Below are 14,127 nucleotides of genomic sequence, written 5' to 3' on the forward strand. Positions count from 1 at the left end.
TCTCTTCACCCCGAGTCATTCCTGAACCATCCCTTTTTGTCAGGTGAACTATGACGGGGAACTGCGCAAGCACCCCCAGCTTGAGGCTGATCTGTCGGCAGTGAGAGAGCTATACGGGCCGCATGCAGTTTCTCTCAGGTAAATCAGTACCTCTCGTGAATAAAAATTAAAATGACTTGGTAAGTCATTGGGATTTTTCTGTTGAGTTATTTAAGTGGAAATATTCTTGGGCTTAGTTATATTTGAAATTTCTTAAGACATCCTGCTGTGTTTCTACTTATACAAAATGGACTATCTGTAGCTGTATGGATTTTTTTGGTTTTGTTTTTGGTACATGTGGTTTAAGAGTACATTGGTGCATTAAAGAAATTAGTTATTTTGGAGAGTTACTTTGATAAAATATCAGTCTTAAATAGCGTCCTAATCAATTCCTTTAATAGACTTGGCCAGCAGCTGGCCCATGCAGTCCAGTCATAAATCAAGGGCACATCATGTGAACAATAAAAGTAAATAATGCATAACCACTGGTGTCCAGATCACATTGTGATGTGATCTGACCCCAAAAAAAGAAAGGGGGAGAAAAAAAAGGACATAAGTTTGCAGTGTTTGTTTAAATGATAATATATTTTATCTTGCAGTTACTTCATATATAATTTGGTGATAAATTTAAAGACCATTATTTATCACTTTTAATTATTCAGAAGACCTCAGTATCCTTACCTACCATCTTCTCTCCCTCATTTAAAAAAGAAACTCTTTCCTGTCACTATCCTAGTTTCCCTCCACGACTCAGATCTGATTATTTAAGATTCTTCTTCTTTGCCTGATGGGCAGCCTCCAAGTTGCCATGGAATTTCAGACTCCGATCCCAGCCTGATCTCGGTTCCCGCTTTATCCACCCAAACCACCCAAGCCCGTTCTCCAGACGTGCTCTGTTCCCTCTTGACTTGCGGCGTTTGCATGAGCTGTTTTCTCACCAGCGAGTGCTTCCTTCTTATTCAAGCCACAATCCAAAGGCCAGCTTCTCTGGAGCCTCCTTTGAGTTTCCAATGCCGATTAGTCGGTCTGCCCTTCACATTTGGCTTTCACCTCATTTATTATGCTTCTCAACTTCTTGTGTCTTGTCATTATTGGTTTACTTCTCCCCCTCTAGACCCTAAATTCTGTGCATGCAGGGACAGTGCGCTATTTTGTTGGTTTGTTTTATTTTGTTTTGTTTTTGTTTTTTTAATCATGCTTATATTTTGTTACTTAATATAGCACAGGGAATATATGAAATATGGGCTGATGGATTCTTGATTGTTTGTATGGCATCCATGAAAGATGTTTACATTATCGGTTACTTTCTCTTCCATGGACATATCTAGATTTTGAGAGAGCCAACAAATAATTTAAGCTGGGAAGTACAACAGAACTACAATTGATAATTGTCAAGTGTTTCATTTTAACTTCAGAAACAAACTCACCACCACCTACAGCCTCAGTAAACTGGGGTTATATACATCCATCCTGTCTCTCCCACTCATGGAGGTCTGGTCGGCTGCAGTGGACTGAGAGTGATTGGGATTATGCTTGGAAAAACAAATATTTGCAAATTTCAAGGTTTTAGCAAATTAGCTGCAATTATTTCTCAGTTGATCTCTACTGTGGCTCCAGGGTAAGGAATATGAATAGTTAGTAAGGGTGTTAGAATGAATAAATGAAGAAGGCAGTTAGGGATTTATCCATAAGTGGTTCAAAACAAGGATTAATTTTTTAACTTGAGTCGAAATTTGCTTGACTGCTTAAAACTTTGATCGCAGTAATTTAATCCCCTCCCCCACTAAAAAAAAAGAAGTCTGGGATAGAGTTAATCATACAATACAACATATAGTTCAGCTTCTTTTCATTTGAGGTACCTATCATTTTAGGGTATTGCCTTAACGCATGTTGATTGCCTTTATACAAAGTTAAGGAACTATCTTGAACACACATTTCCATGCTAAGCTCTAATTACACTGTCATATATATATGTATATATATATATATATATGGAATATTTTTTGTTTCTTCAGCAAGAATTTAAGTACCAGTGATCATCTCTGTTAGTATTTTCCATTATTAATAAAATTATTGATAACTTACCAACTCTTGAAATTAGATAAATATTTGGAATTTCATTCAAATGAAATATTGAAAGTCATAAATGGCTTTGATTTTTTTTTCTCCTTCCCTATTTCACTTATAAGTTTTGATTCAATTTAAATCTCTATTAACATAAGCCATGTTCTTACCTGCTGTAGATTTTCTATAGCTGTAATTTTCTATAGCTATCGAGAATGTTTCCAGAATAAATAACCTCCCAGAGGCCTCATGGTATAAAGTATGAACCACAGCAGGACTAGTCTGATTTACTTGAAATAAATATGAATGAATTTACTGTCTAGTATCGACTACTGAGGCTTGGGGACATGGCAAGAGTAGTAGTTAGGCATAAGGTCTTGGAACCTTCTTCCTTGCAAAGTTCTAAGCCTGCTGAAAACAGACTGTTCTAATTAGCTGTTCTTTTACTTAATTGAGGTTTATAAGAACTTAATGGAGTTTGAAGAACAAAAGTACCTCAGTATGCATAATAGGCTATTTGGCGTCATTTTTTTTTTTTTTTAATGTGACGTATTTAATGAGAAAGGCAGCTAACCACATCTAAGTTCTCTGTAAGAGATGAAAAGAACTGGCATTGCCTCACTTGAGGCAAAAACCTCTTAAAGTAGGTTGAAAGAGGAGATAGAAACAGGGACTAATGACCAGTTCATTACTGAAGTAGGTAATTTCAGCTCTATGTGGCCATAGCATTCAAAAGCAGGATCCTGGCTGTGTTGAACCATACTTATAAACACTGATGACAGTTCCAGTTCATAGGCTCTTGTATCGGAAGTGAGTTAGATTTCTGGAGAAACACGATAAACCATCAGTTTATTAGACTGAGTGAACATGTCTCATCTTGAATCATGCAGCAAAATGAGGATGTTTGATGTTTTTCATTATACATTTTCTCCTCTAGTCATGTATTTAAAAAAAATTTGATCAGTGCCATCGGAAAACAATTTGAGGTTAATATTTTTAGAAAGGTGTGGGGAATTACAAGTCACAAAATTCTCACGTGGTCAGGAATGAAATGATTCTGACAATTTGCTTGTGGTGTTTCACACGTCTAACCCATATGAAATAACCTTTGCTTTATGATCATACCATCTTCTGTTTTAAAAGTCGAAGCCATATGAGTAATATTCTAGCCTTTTTATGATGACTAATGCTTAATGAAGGTTAGAAGATTGCAAGATTGTGACTCTTCTGCATTTTTAAAAAAGATTTTATTTATTTGAGAGAGAGAGGGTGCAAGAGAGAGAGCACAAATGGGGGGAGGGACAGAGGGCGAGGGAGAAGCCGACTCCCTGCTCAGCGTGGGGGCTTGATTCTCAGACTCTGGGATCATGACCTGAGTTGAAGGCAGACACTTAACCGCTTAACTGACTGAGCCACACAGGCGCCCCATCTTCTGCATTTTGATCACCTTTTGTGGATGGACAATTGTAATAGGGCCTTTTGGAGTTGATGTTCTGGAGGACAGGGCATACTGGGGAGTTTTTAAGGTTGAGGAGGTTGTGCTACTATATTCAGGCTCACATACTTCCTTGAGAGAGGGAGGAAGGGAGGGCGGGAAGGAGGGAGGGAGGGAAAGAGAGCAAGAAAGAGAAAGGAGAGGGGAGGGGAGGGGAAGGAGAGAAAAGCCACAAAAATCTGTATGAACCACTTATTCTGGGTTTCTGCATTTCCATTTGTAGTGACCGGTAGGATTACTTACAGATCTTCTGGTTCCTGTCCTCTGGTATTAACCTGTCTGGTAATTAGACAGCTAATTTTGTCCAGTGAAATGTGAATGTGGGTACTAGTGCAGGAGTTCCCGTTTCCCCCAGGCTCCCATCACTATGGGCTCCTGAGTGACCCCAGTGAGGAGTAACTCCCCTCCAGCCCTCCGAGTCCATAGGGAACATGTAGCGTTCATGATGTATAAATCCTTTTTTTGTGTTAAACCATTGAGAGCTGAAGAGGTCTGTTACTAAAGCATATCTTAACCTACGTTGAAGACGTCATTCATCAAAAGATTTGCCGTTGGATATTTGTAGTGTCCTTTCCAGCTATTGGTACTCCCACTCCTGCTTCTGGAGCCTCCAGAAAAAAGGTCTGACTGAAAACCAGGGGAAAGTGACGACAGGAAGCACCTAGAAGAAACAAAGGGGGGAGTATTTTCCTAAAACACTGGCCCGTAATCTAGTTGAAAGCTTCAGAATGTCAGGTCCCAGACAGTCACCCCTATTCCCAGTGCCTGTACTTTCTTCAAGTAAAACCAAGGATTTTTCAGCGGGGGAGGAAGGGTTGTAGAAACTGTATCTCTTATACACTGTCATTTTGTATCGCCTTCTTTTTTTATCTGGACCTAGTTTTTACATTCTTCTCAGTCTTGTTGCCTTTTAGAGAAACTTCAGAGCACTTTGGATACAGTCTTGCAAATGCTTTAATCTACCAAGATTTCTTTCTGACTATTGAGTTTGCATATTTCTTGGCCCATTCACAAACATCTCTCCCACACTGAGCAAAAAACACACATTGAGTAGGCATGCAGAGAGAGACAGGGAACGCTTGTTGAGTTTCAGATGTCATAGAAGGTGTTATGTTTCCTCACAGAATCTATTTCTTCTTAAAATGTAACTGACCAGTCACTGAATGCAAGAAATAACTGAATAGTAATGATTTTAGTTCCCGAGAACCTGTGATAGAATTTCATGTAAGTGTGTATATGTATAATTTCCTTGACAGCTAATAAGGGAAGGCTAGATATCTAATAATATTTTTATAACCAGTGCAATCACTGCTAATTCTGATCAGGTAGTGTTATAAAACATCACAACAGTATAATGAATAAGCTGTAGTTTTATAGAGAAAGGAGGACCAGGAGAGATGGTCTAACATTTACTATATTGTGAGTATGGATGTTGTGTCTCATTAATGATGATGTTATCTTGATTAGTTCCATTAAAAATTAGGAGAAGAAATTGCCAAGAATTCTAACACATAGTGCCCTCAAAAATACATGTTCATAGAAAAATACATTTCGTACATATGTTCTTAAATGAACTAGGTCATATGTAAATATCCAAAATCAAATGGCCAGATTTCAAGATATGTTGATTGAAAGAGTAGCTCAGATGTCTGGGGAAAAAAAAAATTGTGAAGCAGTCCTTTCTCAGTTCCAGGGTGTAACAACTACATCAGATCATTTCTGTGTTGTTCTCCTTATCTTAAAAAAGTATTCAGGTTCAATTTGATGTGATCTTTTCACAGTGAATAAATATAGGCAGTGCATGAAATTATTTTGAGTTATTATAAACCCAATACAGCATTCAGGACACAATCAGATATCTGGCTTCACAATTCAAGTTGCATTCATATTTCAGGCTTTTGACTTGATTCTGCATTTGCTATTCATGAGATCCAGGGCAACTGAAAGTTATTCAGATATAGAAGCAATCCTGATGACTGGGTCGCTGCATCTGGACAAACTGTAATCACGCTTTGTAATCTCGCAGTGGGAAATCTGAAATTACTGGCATTATATAAAAAGGGCATCACAACGGAAATTGGTTTGCATATACGCAGTGCTGTTGTGAATTCTTTGAAGTGTGGCATAAAAACAAAAAGTGTAACTATTTACAGATCTACACCTGCAGAATCCAGTTAATTGCAAATCTTTAATGCCTCTGCCTCTTCAGAATTCTGTATTTGTGTTCTGTCTTTGTGCTCTGCTGTGGCAGGGAAGAGCACTTATAATTTTGTTGTTGTTGAAATAAATTGATAGTGTTAGAAATTAGGAAGATACTAACCACAAGAATGTTGAAGAAATCATATAAAGAATACTTAAAGATACACATATTAAATGTTCTAAAAGAATACATGTCACTTTCTGATCATAACTTTATGATAAATTCTGTTGAAGTGGTCTGGAAAACTCTGAAGAAAACAGCTGTGGGTAAGGTTCTTACTGATTTCTCTTGTCTCTGATTCCCTTCTTTCAGCCTCTAATTGCACCAGTCTTGCCACTGTAACTAAATTCAAACAAAAGTTATTCTCCCTTGGGAAACTGGCAGTGACCCGAGCAAATGAACGCCTGGTGATGATGGGGATGTGGAAAGTGGTCGCTGTGATAAGCTGACTGGTGCGATTAGAAATGGTCATAACCTTTTAAAATAGTAATTAAATGACATATATCAAGACTCCCAAATATAGTTATATTATTTATTTCATGCAGTAATTTTAGAAATGATTCTGTGAGAAGACAGATGCACATAGATTTTTATCCAGAGGCCTTTTTATCAATATTTACAGTGTAAAAAAAAAAAATCAATAGCAGCCTCATAATTTTAACATTATCTTATTATAGAATTGTATTTATACAAATACAACCATTTAATTCTATGATTTTGAAGAATATTTCATAATATAGAAAAATACTTATTTTAGAAGAAGTGAAAGAGCAGGACAGATTTTTATATACCATATAAAAATATGGAATGAGATATAAGCGAAGATAATATCTGAGTGGTAGTATTATAAGTTGCTTTTGTGTGTTTTTCTGACATTTTATAAAATGAGCTTGTATTACCGTAGTAATCAGAAAAAGTAGATACGTTTAAAAAATTTTTTTAAAATTTTACTTATTTATGTGACACAGAGAGAGACAGCGAGAGAGGGAACACAAGCAAGCGGAGAGGTAGAGAGAGAGAAGCAGGCTTCCCGCCGAGCAGGGAGCCCGATGCGGGGCTCGATCCCAGGACTCGGATCATGACCTGAGCCGAAGGCAGATGCTTAACCGACTGAGCCACCCAGGCGCCCCAGAAAACACATACATTTTATATAAAATAGGTTTTACCCACAATCTACAGTTAATAAATAAGTACTTTTTTAAAAAAAAGTTTTGGTTTTTCTATTTCTATTTTATTTAAAAAGGGAATTTCAGTTTCCATGCATTTTTGGTAATCTACTTGCTCCAAATAGTATATTTTGGAACATAACCCTCTGGATAGTAAATATTTTTATATCAACTTCTTTAGTAATGGGTAAAAAATTTTTCTATTGTACCAGTGTGCTATACTTTAAGTATTTCCTTATTATTTAATATTTGTTTCTGTCCCCAGTTTCTACACTCACAAACATCCTTCTGGGCAGAGGTTTACACATACTTGTTACAGTTTTCACCCCACTTAAATGTCTATTGAACATCATTAATAATTGATCCTCATCATTACATTTAGTGGTTCTTTCTTTTAATTTGCCAACACAAAAGATGTTTGGCTTTTATATTTATGAATAAATTGCTGATGTTTAAGATTGGCAAATTATGACCACTGGGTCGTGGGGCCCATTTTTGAACAGCCTGAGAGATACAGATAGTGTTTGCTTTTTTAAAAGGGTTTAAAGAAAAACAAAAACCAAGAGGAATATGTGACAGAGACCAGAAAAGGCCTGAAAAGGCTAAAATACTTACTATCTTGACCTTTACAGGAAAAGCTTGTTGACCCCTGAACCAGAGGCATAAAAGAGATGGTTTATTTGCTTGGTCCTTATTCTTGGCATGGTGTCTGTATAATTTCATAAATAAATTGGCATATTTTTGTATCTAAATTTGCATATCATATCATGTCTAAATTTGCATAAGGTTACAAGTGTTCTTATCCTTTATGAATAACACAGATTTTTTTATTATGTTATGTTAATCACCATACATTACATCATTAGTTTTTGAGTAGTGTTCCATGATTCATTGTTTGCGTATAACACCCAGTGCTCCATTCAATACGTGCCCTCCTTAATACCCAATCACAGGGCTAACCCATCCACCCACCCCCCTGGCCCTCTAGAACCCTCAGTTTGTTTCTCAGAGTCCATAGTCTCTCATGGTTCGTCTCCCCTCCGATTTCCCCTCCATGCAGTGTTTTTAAAAAGTCAATTACTATGTGAATAATTTTTATCCTTTTTCTTTTTTATGTAATCTAAAAATATTATCATCAAAGAATAAAAAATACAATTTCATAAATAGTGAAAATGTGGTCAGTGGTTTGATATATATATATATATTTTTAATTTTTTAATTTTTTTTTTAAAGATTTTTATCTATTCATTTGAGAGAGAGAGGGAGAGTGCACGTTCAGAGGGGTGGGGCAGAGGAGAGGGACAGGCTGAGCAGGGAGCCCTGTTTTGATATATTTTTAAGGGGTTGATGGAGAAAGCACAGAGGCTGAGTTCTTATATTCTTTTTTTTTTTTTTTTTAAGATTTTATTTATTTGAGAGAGAGGGAGAGTGAAAGGGAGAGTGAGAGGGAGAAGCAGACTCCCTGCCGAGCAGGGAACCCGATGCAGGGCTCGATCCCAGGACCCTGGGATCATGACCCGAGCTGAAGGCAGACGCTTAACCGACTGAGCCACCCAGGTGCCCTGAGTTCTTATATTCTAAATGCTGCTTTTTGTGTGTCATAGACATTAAAAATCAAAAAACCCCTTCGATTCCTTCATTCATCAAATTACGTAAAACCATTTGATCATTAGAAGTGTCTTCTCTGAACCCTAGACAAGTGCCACAGTTTTGTGTTATATTAACCTTACTTGAATAGGAAATACACAGAAATTATCATTGAGTACTATGTGCCAGATAATATCCCACAAACGGTTTTGAAATTGAACATGAATTCAATGCCTGACTTCCCCACTGACTTATCGACTCTTTGGCATCTGATTTCAATTCTCTAAAGCTCAGTTTCCTTGTTTGCAAATGAGGGTAGTAATGGTATCCTCGTCAGAAGGCTATGATGAGGACCCTGCAAAGTGATAGTTTATTGAATAGTGAACCGATTAATCACCTGTGTAAATAAATAGGATGTGTGTGTTTAAATCTTGGCTCTGCTGCAGAGTGATGATGGGTAAGTTACTTTATTACTCTGAGCCTCAGTTAATGTGTATATAAATTAAAGGTGGTGGTGGTACCTACCATGCACCGTGATCACACGTATGTAAAATTCTTAGAATAATTTCTGGCACATGAGTGCTTAATAAATACTGGCAGCTAACTTTTATCATTTCAGTTATCTGTATAATTTTATTTCTCATCCTATATAGCATTTGTAACTTCATACTTTTATAAAAATATAAATACAGATTTATGTATATAGAGAATCTGGGGAAACTATTGTTTTTATGTTCTTTCATGTATGCTGGTTTACGGCTCTACATGGGCTGGAGAAAGGTTGGTGTTTAGAACGTCTTCGTGTGGCACATGGTGTTGTTACTTGTTTTAATTTGGATATATCAGACTTCCAGAGCTGCCTATCAAAACACGATGACATGTAAGCGGCAGAGCCCGTGGATCCGGTCAGAACCAGTGATGTTTAGCATGGAAGGGAAAGTCGTGGGCACATCCTTGTGGCAGTGAATTATTTTCCCACCCTTTCTTCCTGTCAGAAACTCCTTCCTTTGCCCTTTGAGGCAACTCTTCCTCTTCAGAGAGCACAACAAAAACCAAGTGGTTGAATTCGCCACAGAGAACTGGGGATGTTTGAAACTATGAAGCAAACAATTCTTGAATTTATGTATGCAAATGCATGTACGTAAAAATAGAAAGATGTCTAGACGGTATAAATAGTCACAGGAGATGACAATCCAACTACATGGAGTTTGTTAATTCATGTCCCCAGTCACTTCTGAGCGCTCTGTGGAGATCAGTGAGAAGAGTTAGGGATTGAATCTTTGACTTAAATGAGCACACATTATCTTTTAAGGAAAATGGAAAAATAAGTGTTAATCTTTGCTTTCAGGGAATACGGAGCCATTGATGATGTAGATATTGATCTGCATATTGATGTTAGCTTTCTGGATGTAAGTATCAATTTATACAATATGATTGGTACATTCAAAAACGTTTATTTGTATTGTTGGAAAAAATTAAATATTTGCTTCTCATTATTAGTAACAAGCTGATTTTGTTAAAGTGATTATAGAGAAATACAATGACTGGCTGAAGAAACACATTTTATATATGTATATTTTTACATTGGTTCTTTTAATATATTCTGAAATTTATGGGCTCTTAATATAGTACTTCATTATTTCTTAAATTTTCACTTTAATTTTCCTGTGTAGAAGGTAAAAATTAAGAATACTTTGACATTCTTTTCCAAACCCTAGGTCTTGAGGTAATTTGTGAGCCTTATTGATTTATGTATGTATTCAAAATAAATTTAAAAAAGCGTTTCATTTTGGAAAAAAAAATCAAGAACTCTATAAAAGGTGACTAATTCATCTTTTAATATATTTGCACAGGAGGAGATTGCTGTGGCTTGGGAAGTGATTCGAACAGAACCTATAATTGTCCGACTACACTGTTCCCTTACACAGTATTTAAATGGCCCAGGTTAGTTTTATTTCTCTGTTTACTATTTTGAGTATGAATTAGTTGTGCTTTGGGCGTGAAAGGGAGTGTTCATTTGGTAATTCTGAGCATAATTGCAGCTATCTTGATAATGGTATTTAAATATACTTGCATCCTAACAAAGATGGTTTATTGCCAGTATAACTTATGGAAACAGAAACATACAACATTTAGTTGTATAGGTTTCAGGAGTTGACAAGTTGCTGTGAAACAAACAAATAAAACCTAAAAGAGAACTTTGCATATAGTAGAGGCTCAGTAAGTATATTTTGGGTTGCCCTTAGGTTTAATTATTTATGTCTCTGATTCTGGGATTCGATTTTAATGTTTACTTATCCCACCTTTGATTACTGATGAATTTAGCCTAACTATAAATATAACATACTTCTATTTTTAAAAATGGAGATCTTAGTAATATTTTTGTTTTCCACTATCTTGAAGGATGATTTTGCTATATCTCAAGTGATAGCTATTTACAGCAAAGGACATGATTATTAAATCTTGCCAATACTTACTGGATTAAGATATCTTCCCCTACCAGATACACATGCACATGCGTGCATCTGCACGTGCACGCACACACACGCGTGCACGCACACGCACTGTATCTACTCATGTTGCTACAGTTATATACTGCTGAATAACAAACCACCCCAAACTTAGCGGCTAAAAACAGCTTACCATCTCTCACTGTTCTTTGAGCTCAGCTGAGCAGTTCTTGCTTGGAGTCTCCCATGCCTTTGGAAGTCAGGTGGTAGATGGAGCTTATGTCAACTAAAGGCTCTGCTAGGTTGGATGCTCAAGATGCTGGACTTTGAGATATCTTGCAGTTGATGAGTGTGTCATCTTGGAGCTCAGCTGCGGCCCCTTGACTTGACTGTTGACCTTACACGTGGCTTCTTCATGTGGTTCCGGTTTCTTGTAGCATGGTGACTGGGGTCCGAAAGCAAGTGTTACAAGAGACAGGCTGTGGATGCCACCTGGAAAAAGGCACAGTGAATCTTCCGCTGTATTGTATTGTTCAAAGCAGTTGAAAAACCCACCCAGAATCAAGGGATATGGACATAGACAGCACCTCTTGAAGTCAAGGCCGTCTTCACACATCCTTTACTGTGATGTTGGCGCGTTTTTCTTTAGGCATATTAAGGAACTTAACATCTACTATTAGCTTTTACCCAAGAAAGATCCCTGACCCATTCCAAGTTTATGAAATACATAGGAAAATCTTTCATTTTGAAAAAGTTTCTGTTGAGTCACCTCTTTTCTGTTTTTGTATAATGATTTCTACTTAAATAATCAGCTCTTAATATAAACAACATATGATTTAATGCCAGGCAAAGACAACTAGATGTTACATATTTTTATTGTGATTATTTCAAATGTGTAGAAATGTAAGAAAGAAGAAAAAGAATTACTCATAATCCCTCTATAGTGAGAAACCTGTGAATAGTTTGGTGTTTCTCTTTTCTCTGCACACATGGCTCCTTTTCATAAAGTTGACATTGAACTGTATAGTTATACACCTTAATGTTATGTCACGAGACTGTCCTCAAGTCATTAAATATTCTAAAATGGAATAATTTGTAATATCTGCACAGTATTCCAGGTATAAGTATATGTGTTTTTGCTGTTTCCCCAGATACTTTGTTGTATGGTTAAGTTTTTTTCTTTCTTTAGGGATTTGATATGTGACCATTCGATTTTATTCTGTTGGTGGTTAAAAGAAAAAGCAGCTCTTCTGTCTGAACTTTTTTTTTTTTTTTTTAATTATCAGGGTTAGGAACAAAATTGGGTCAGTTCATCTCTACTCACACTACTCCATCTGTGTGAGATGAGAATGTGGCATGCTTTTATGTAATCTTACCACTGTTACTCACTTTTTAAATATAATCTTGAATTTTAGGCAGAGATTATCCTTTTCAACGTCTCTTTAAAGATTTGTTATATTTCCATGGTTTTGTAAATGTTCTAACAATTATATTCTAATTCACGTTTAGATGATTGTATTGTTCAGTACCCCTTCTTCGGTATTACAGCTCATCCATAATTTAGTCCTTCTGTTTTCATTTCTATTAGTTGATTTGCTACCTAATAGTTTGTAAACCAAAGAAACATGAGGATTATGCTTGTTTTTTTCATACTGGAGAATGACTCTCTCATTTTGTGAATGAGACACACTTGACCAACTATAAGTTTATGGGGTTATAATAGTCCCCCCCCCCCCCCCAAAAAAGGTAAAAATACTTGAGAGACTTCTGCTAGTTTGTGTCTGAAGTGTTTTAATTTTGTTCATTTGCAAGACATCTATTTTGGCGTTGCTTGTGTTTTGTTATGTGTACTTATTGGGCTATTTTTTCCCTCTTTTTCCTTAATATTATCTTTTACGTATTTATTTTTCAATTGGTACCCTTTGGTCTTAATTTACCTCAAACAAGTTTTGTGACTAATCCAAGGTTTAGACTGACCTAGTTAGCAGTTCTTTTTGAAAGCATTCATTGCTAAGTTTTGGAAATGTATGAGTAATACTTATTTGAGCTGTAATATTTAATCAGGGCTAATCTGACAAATTATCTGTAGGTGAACAAGAATGATAAGAATTAAAGAAATATACCTCCTTATCCACTTTAATATTAAAGATTATTTTCAATGTATATGAGGAAATATATTTTAAATAAAAAGACATGATTATTCTTATTATGTATTTTTTTCAGCATTGCTGGTGTATAAGTCTAGTTTCTGATTTGAAAGGCAAGGCTGCTTTTAGTTTAATGTGATAAACAACCAACATTATTAAAAATGTTTTTCTGTGCAAATCATCTCATTATTGGCACCTGCACATGTACATGATCAGTGTTAGAATCATTTCCACGTATCTTAAGCAGCCCTCACTTACTGCCTTCCCAACCTACGTTATATGAAAGACAAGGAAAAATCGAATAACTTTCATCTTTTTTAAAACATAAAAATATTTCTCTAGTGCATTCTGTCAAGTTCTTCCTCAGTCTGTTGTCCCTAAAAATGAACCCTCGTGGGGAATTATTTGGTTATTTTAAGGTAACTTTTAAATAAATTTAGGAAGAATAGACATTTTTATATTCACTTTTCCTTTATTCCTTTAAAGGAAGATTTGTTCATTGTTTTTAATTTTATGTATCAGTACCATTCTGTGTTTTTTGGTTTTTTTTCTGCCTGAGGTCAGTAATTTTAGCTAAATTTATTCATGAGTACTTGTTTGCTTACTGGGACTTTTATATTCCAGTTTATTTTCTAACTGATTCTTAGTTATCAGAAAACTATTACTTTTAAAAATTTTTATAAAAATTGAGGTGCCTGGTTTCTTCGTTGGTTAAGTGTCCAACTCTTGATTTTGGCTCAGGTCATGATCTCAGGGTTGTGAGATTGGGCCATGCATCGAGCTCTGTGCTGAGTGTGGAGTCTGCTTAAGATTCTCTCTCTCTCTCTCTCCCTCTACCCCTCCTTCCTGCTGTCTCTCTCTATCTCTCTCTCAAAAAAAAATTATAAAAATTAATCTAAAACATTTTTAGATTTACGGAAAAATTGTAAAGGTAGTACAGTGTCCCCATATACTCTGCATCCAGTTTCACTGGTTATTA

At 36.1% G+C, this 14,127-nt stretch overlaps 1 protein-coding gene across 2 annotated transcripts in view; it reads left to right on the forward strand.

Annotated features, from left to right (window-relative positions):
* Window positions 1-14,127, forward strand: part of LOC118006806 (protein mono-ADP-ribosyltransferase PARP8) — a 172,617-nt gene that overhangs the window by 102,503 nt on the left and 55,987 nt on the right. For both annotated transcript variants that reach the window (XM_034999591.1, XM_034999592.1), the window contains exons 8-10: window positions 44-138; window positions 9,900-9,960; window positions 10,405-10,495. In XM_034999591.1, coding sequence (XP_034855482.1) covers window positions 44-138; window positions 9,900-9,960; window positions 10,405-10,495 — 247 coding nt within the window. The remainder of the gene's footprint in view (window positions 1-43; window positions 139-9,899; window positions 9,961-10,404; window positions 10,496-14,127) is intronic.

The sequence above is a fragment of the Mirounga leonina genome, unplaced genomic scaffold (assembly GCF_011800145.1).
Source record: "Mirounga leonina isolate KUSES-001 unplaced genomic scaffold, KU_Mleo_1.0 Mir_99, whole genome shotgun sequence".
Classification (NCBI taxonomy): domain Eukaryota; kingdom Metazoa; phylum Chordata; class Mammalia; order Carnivora; family Phocidae; genus Mirounga; species Mirounga leonina.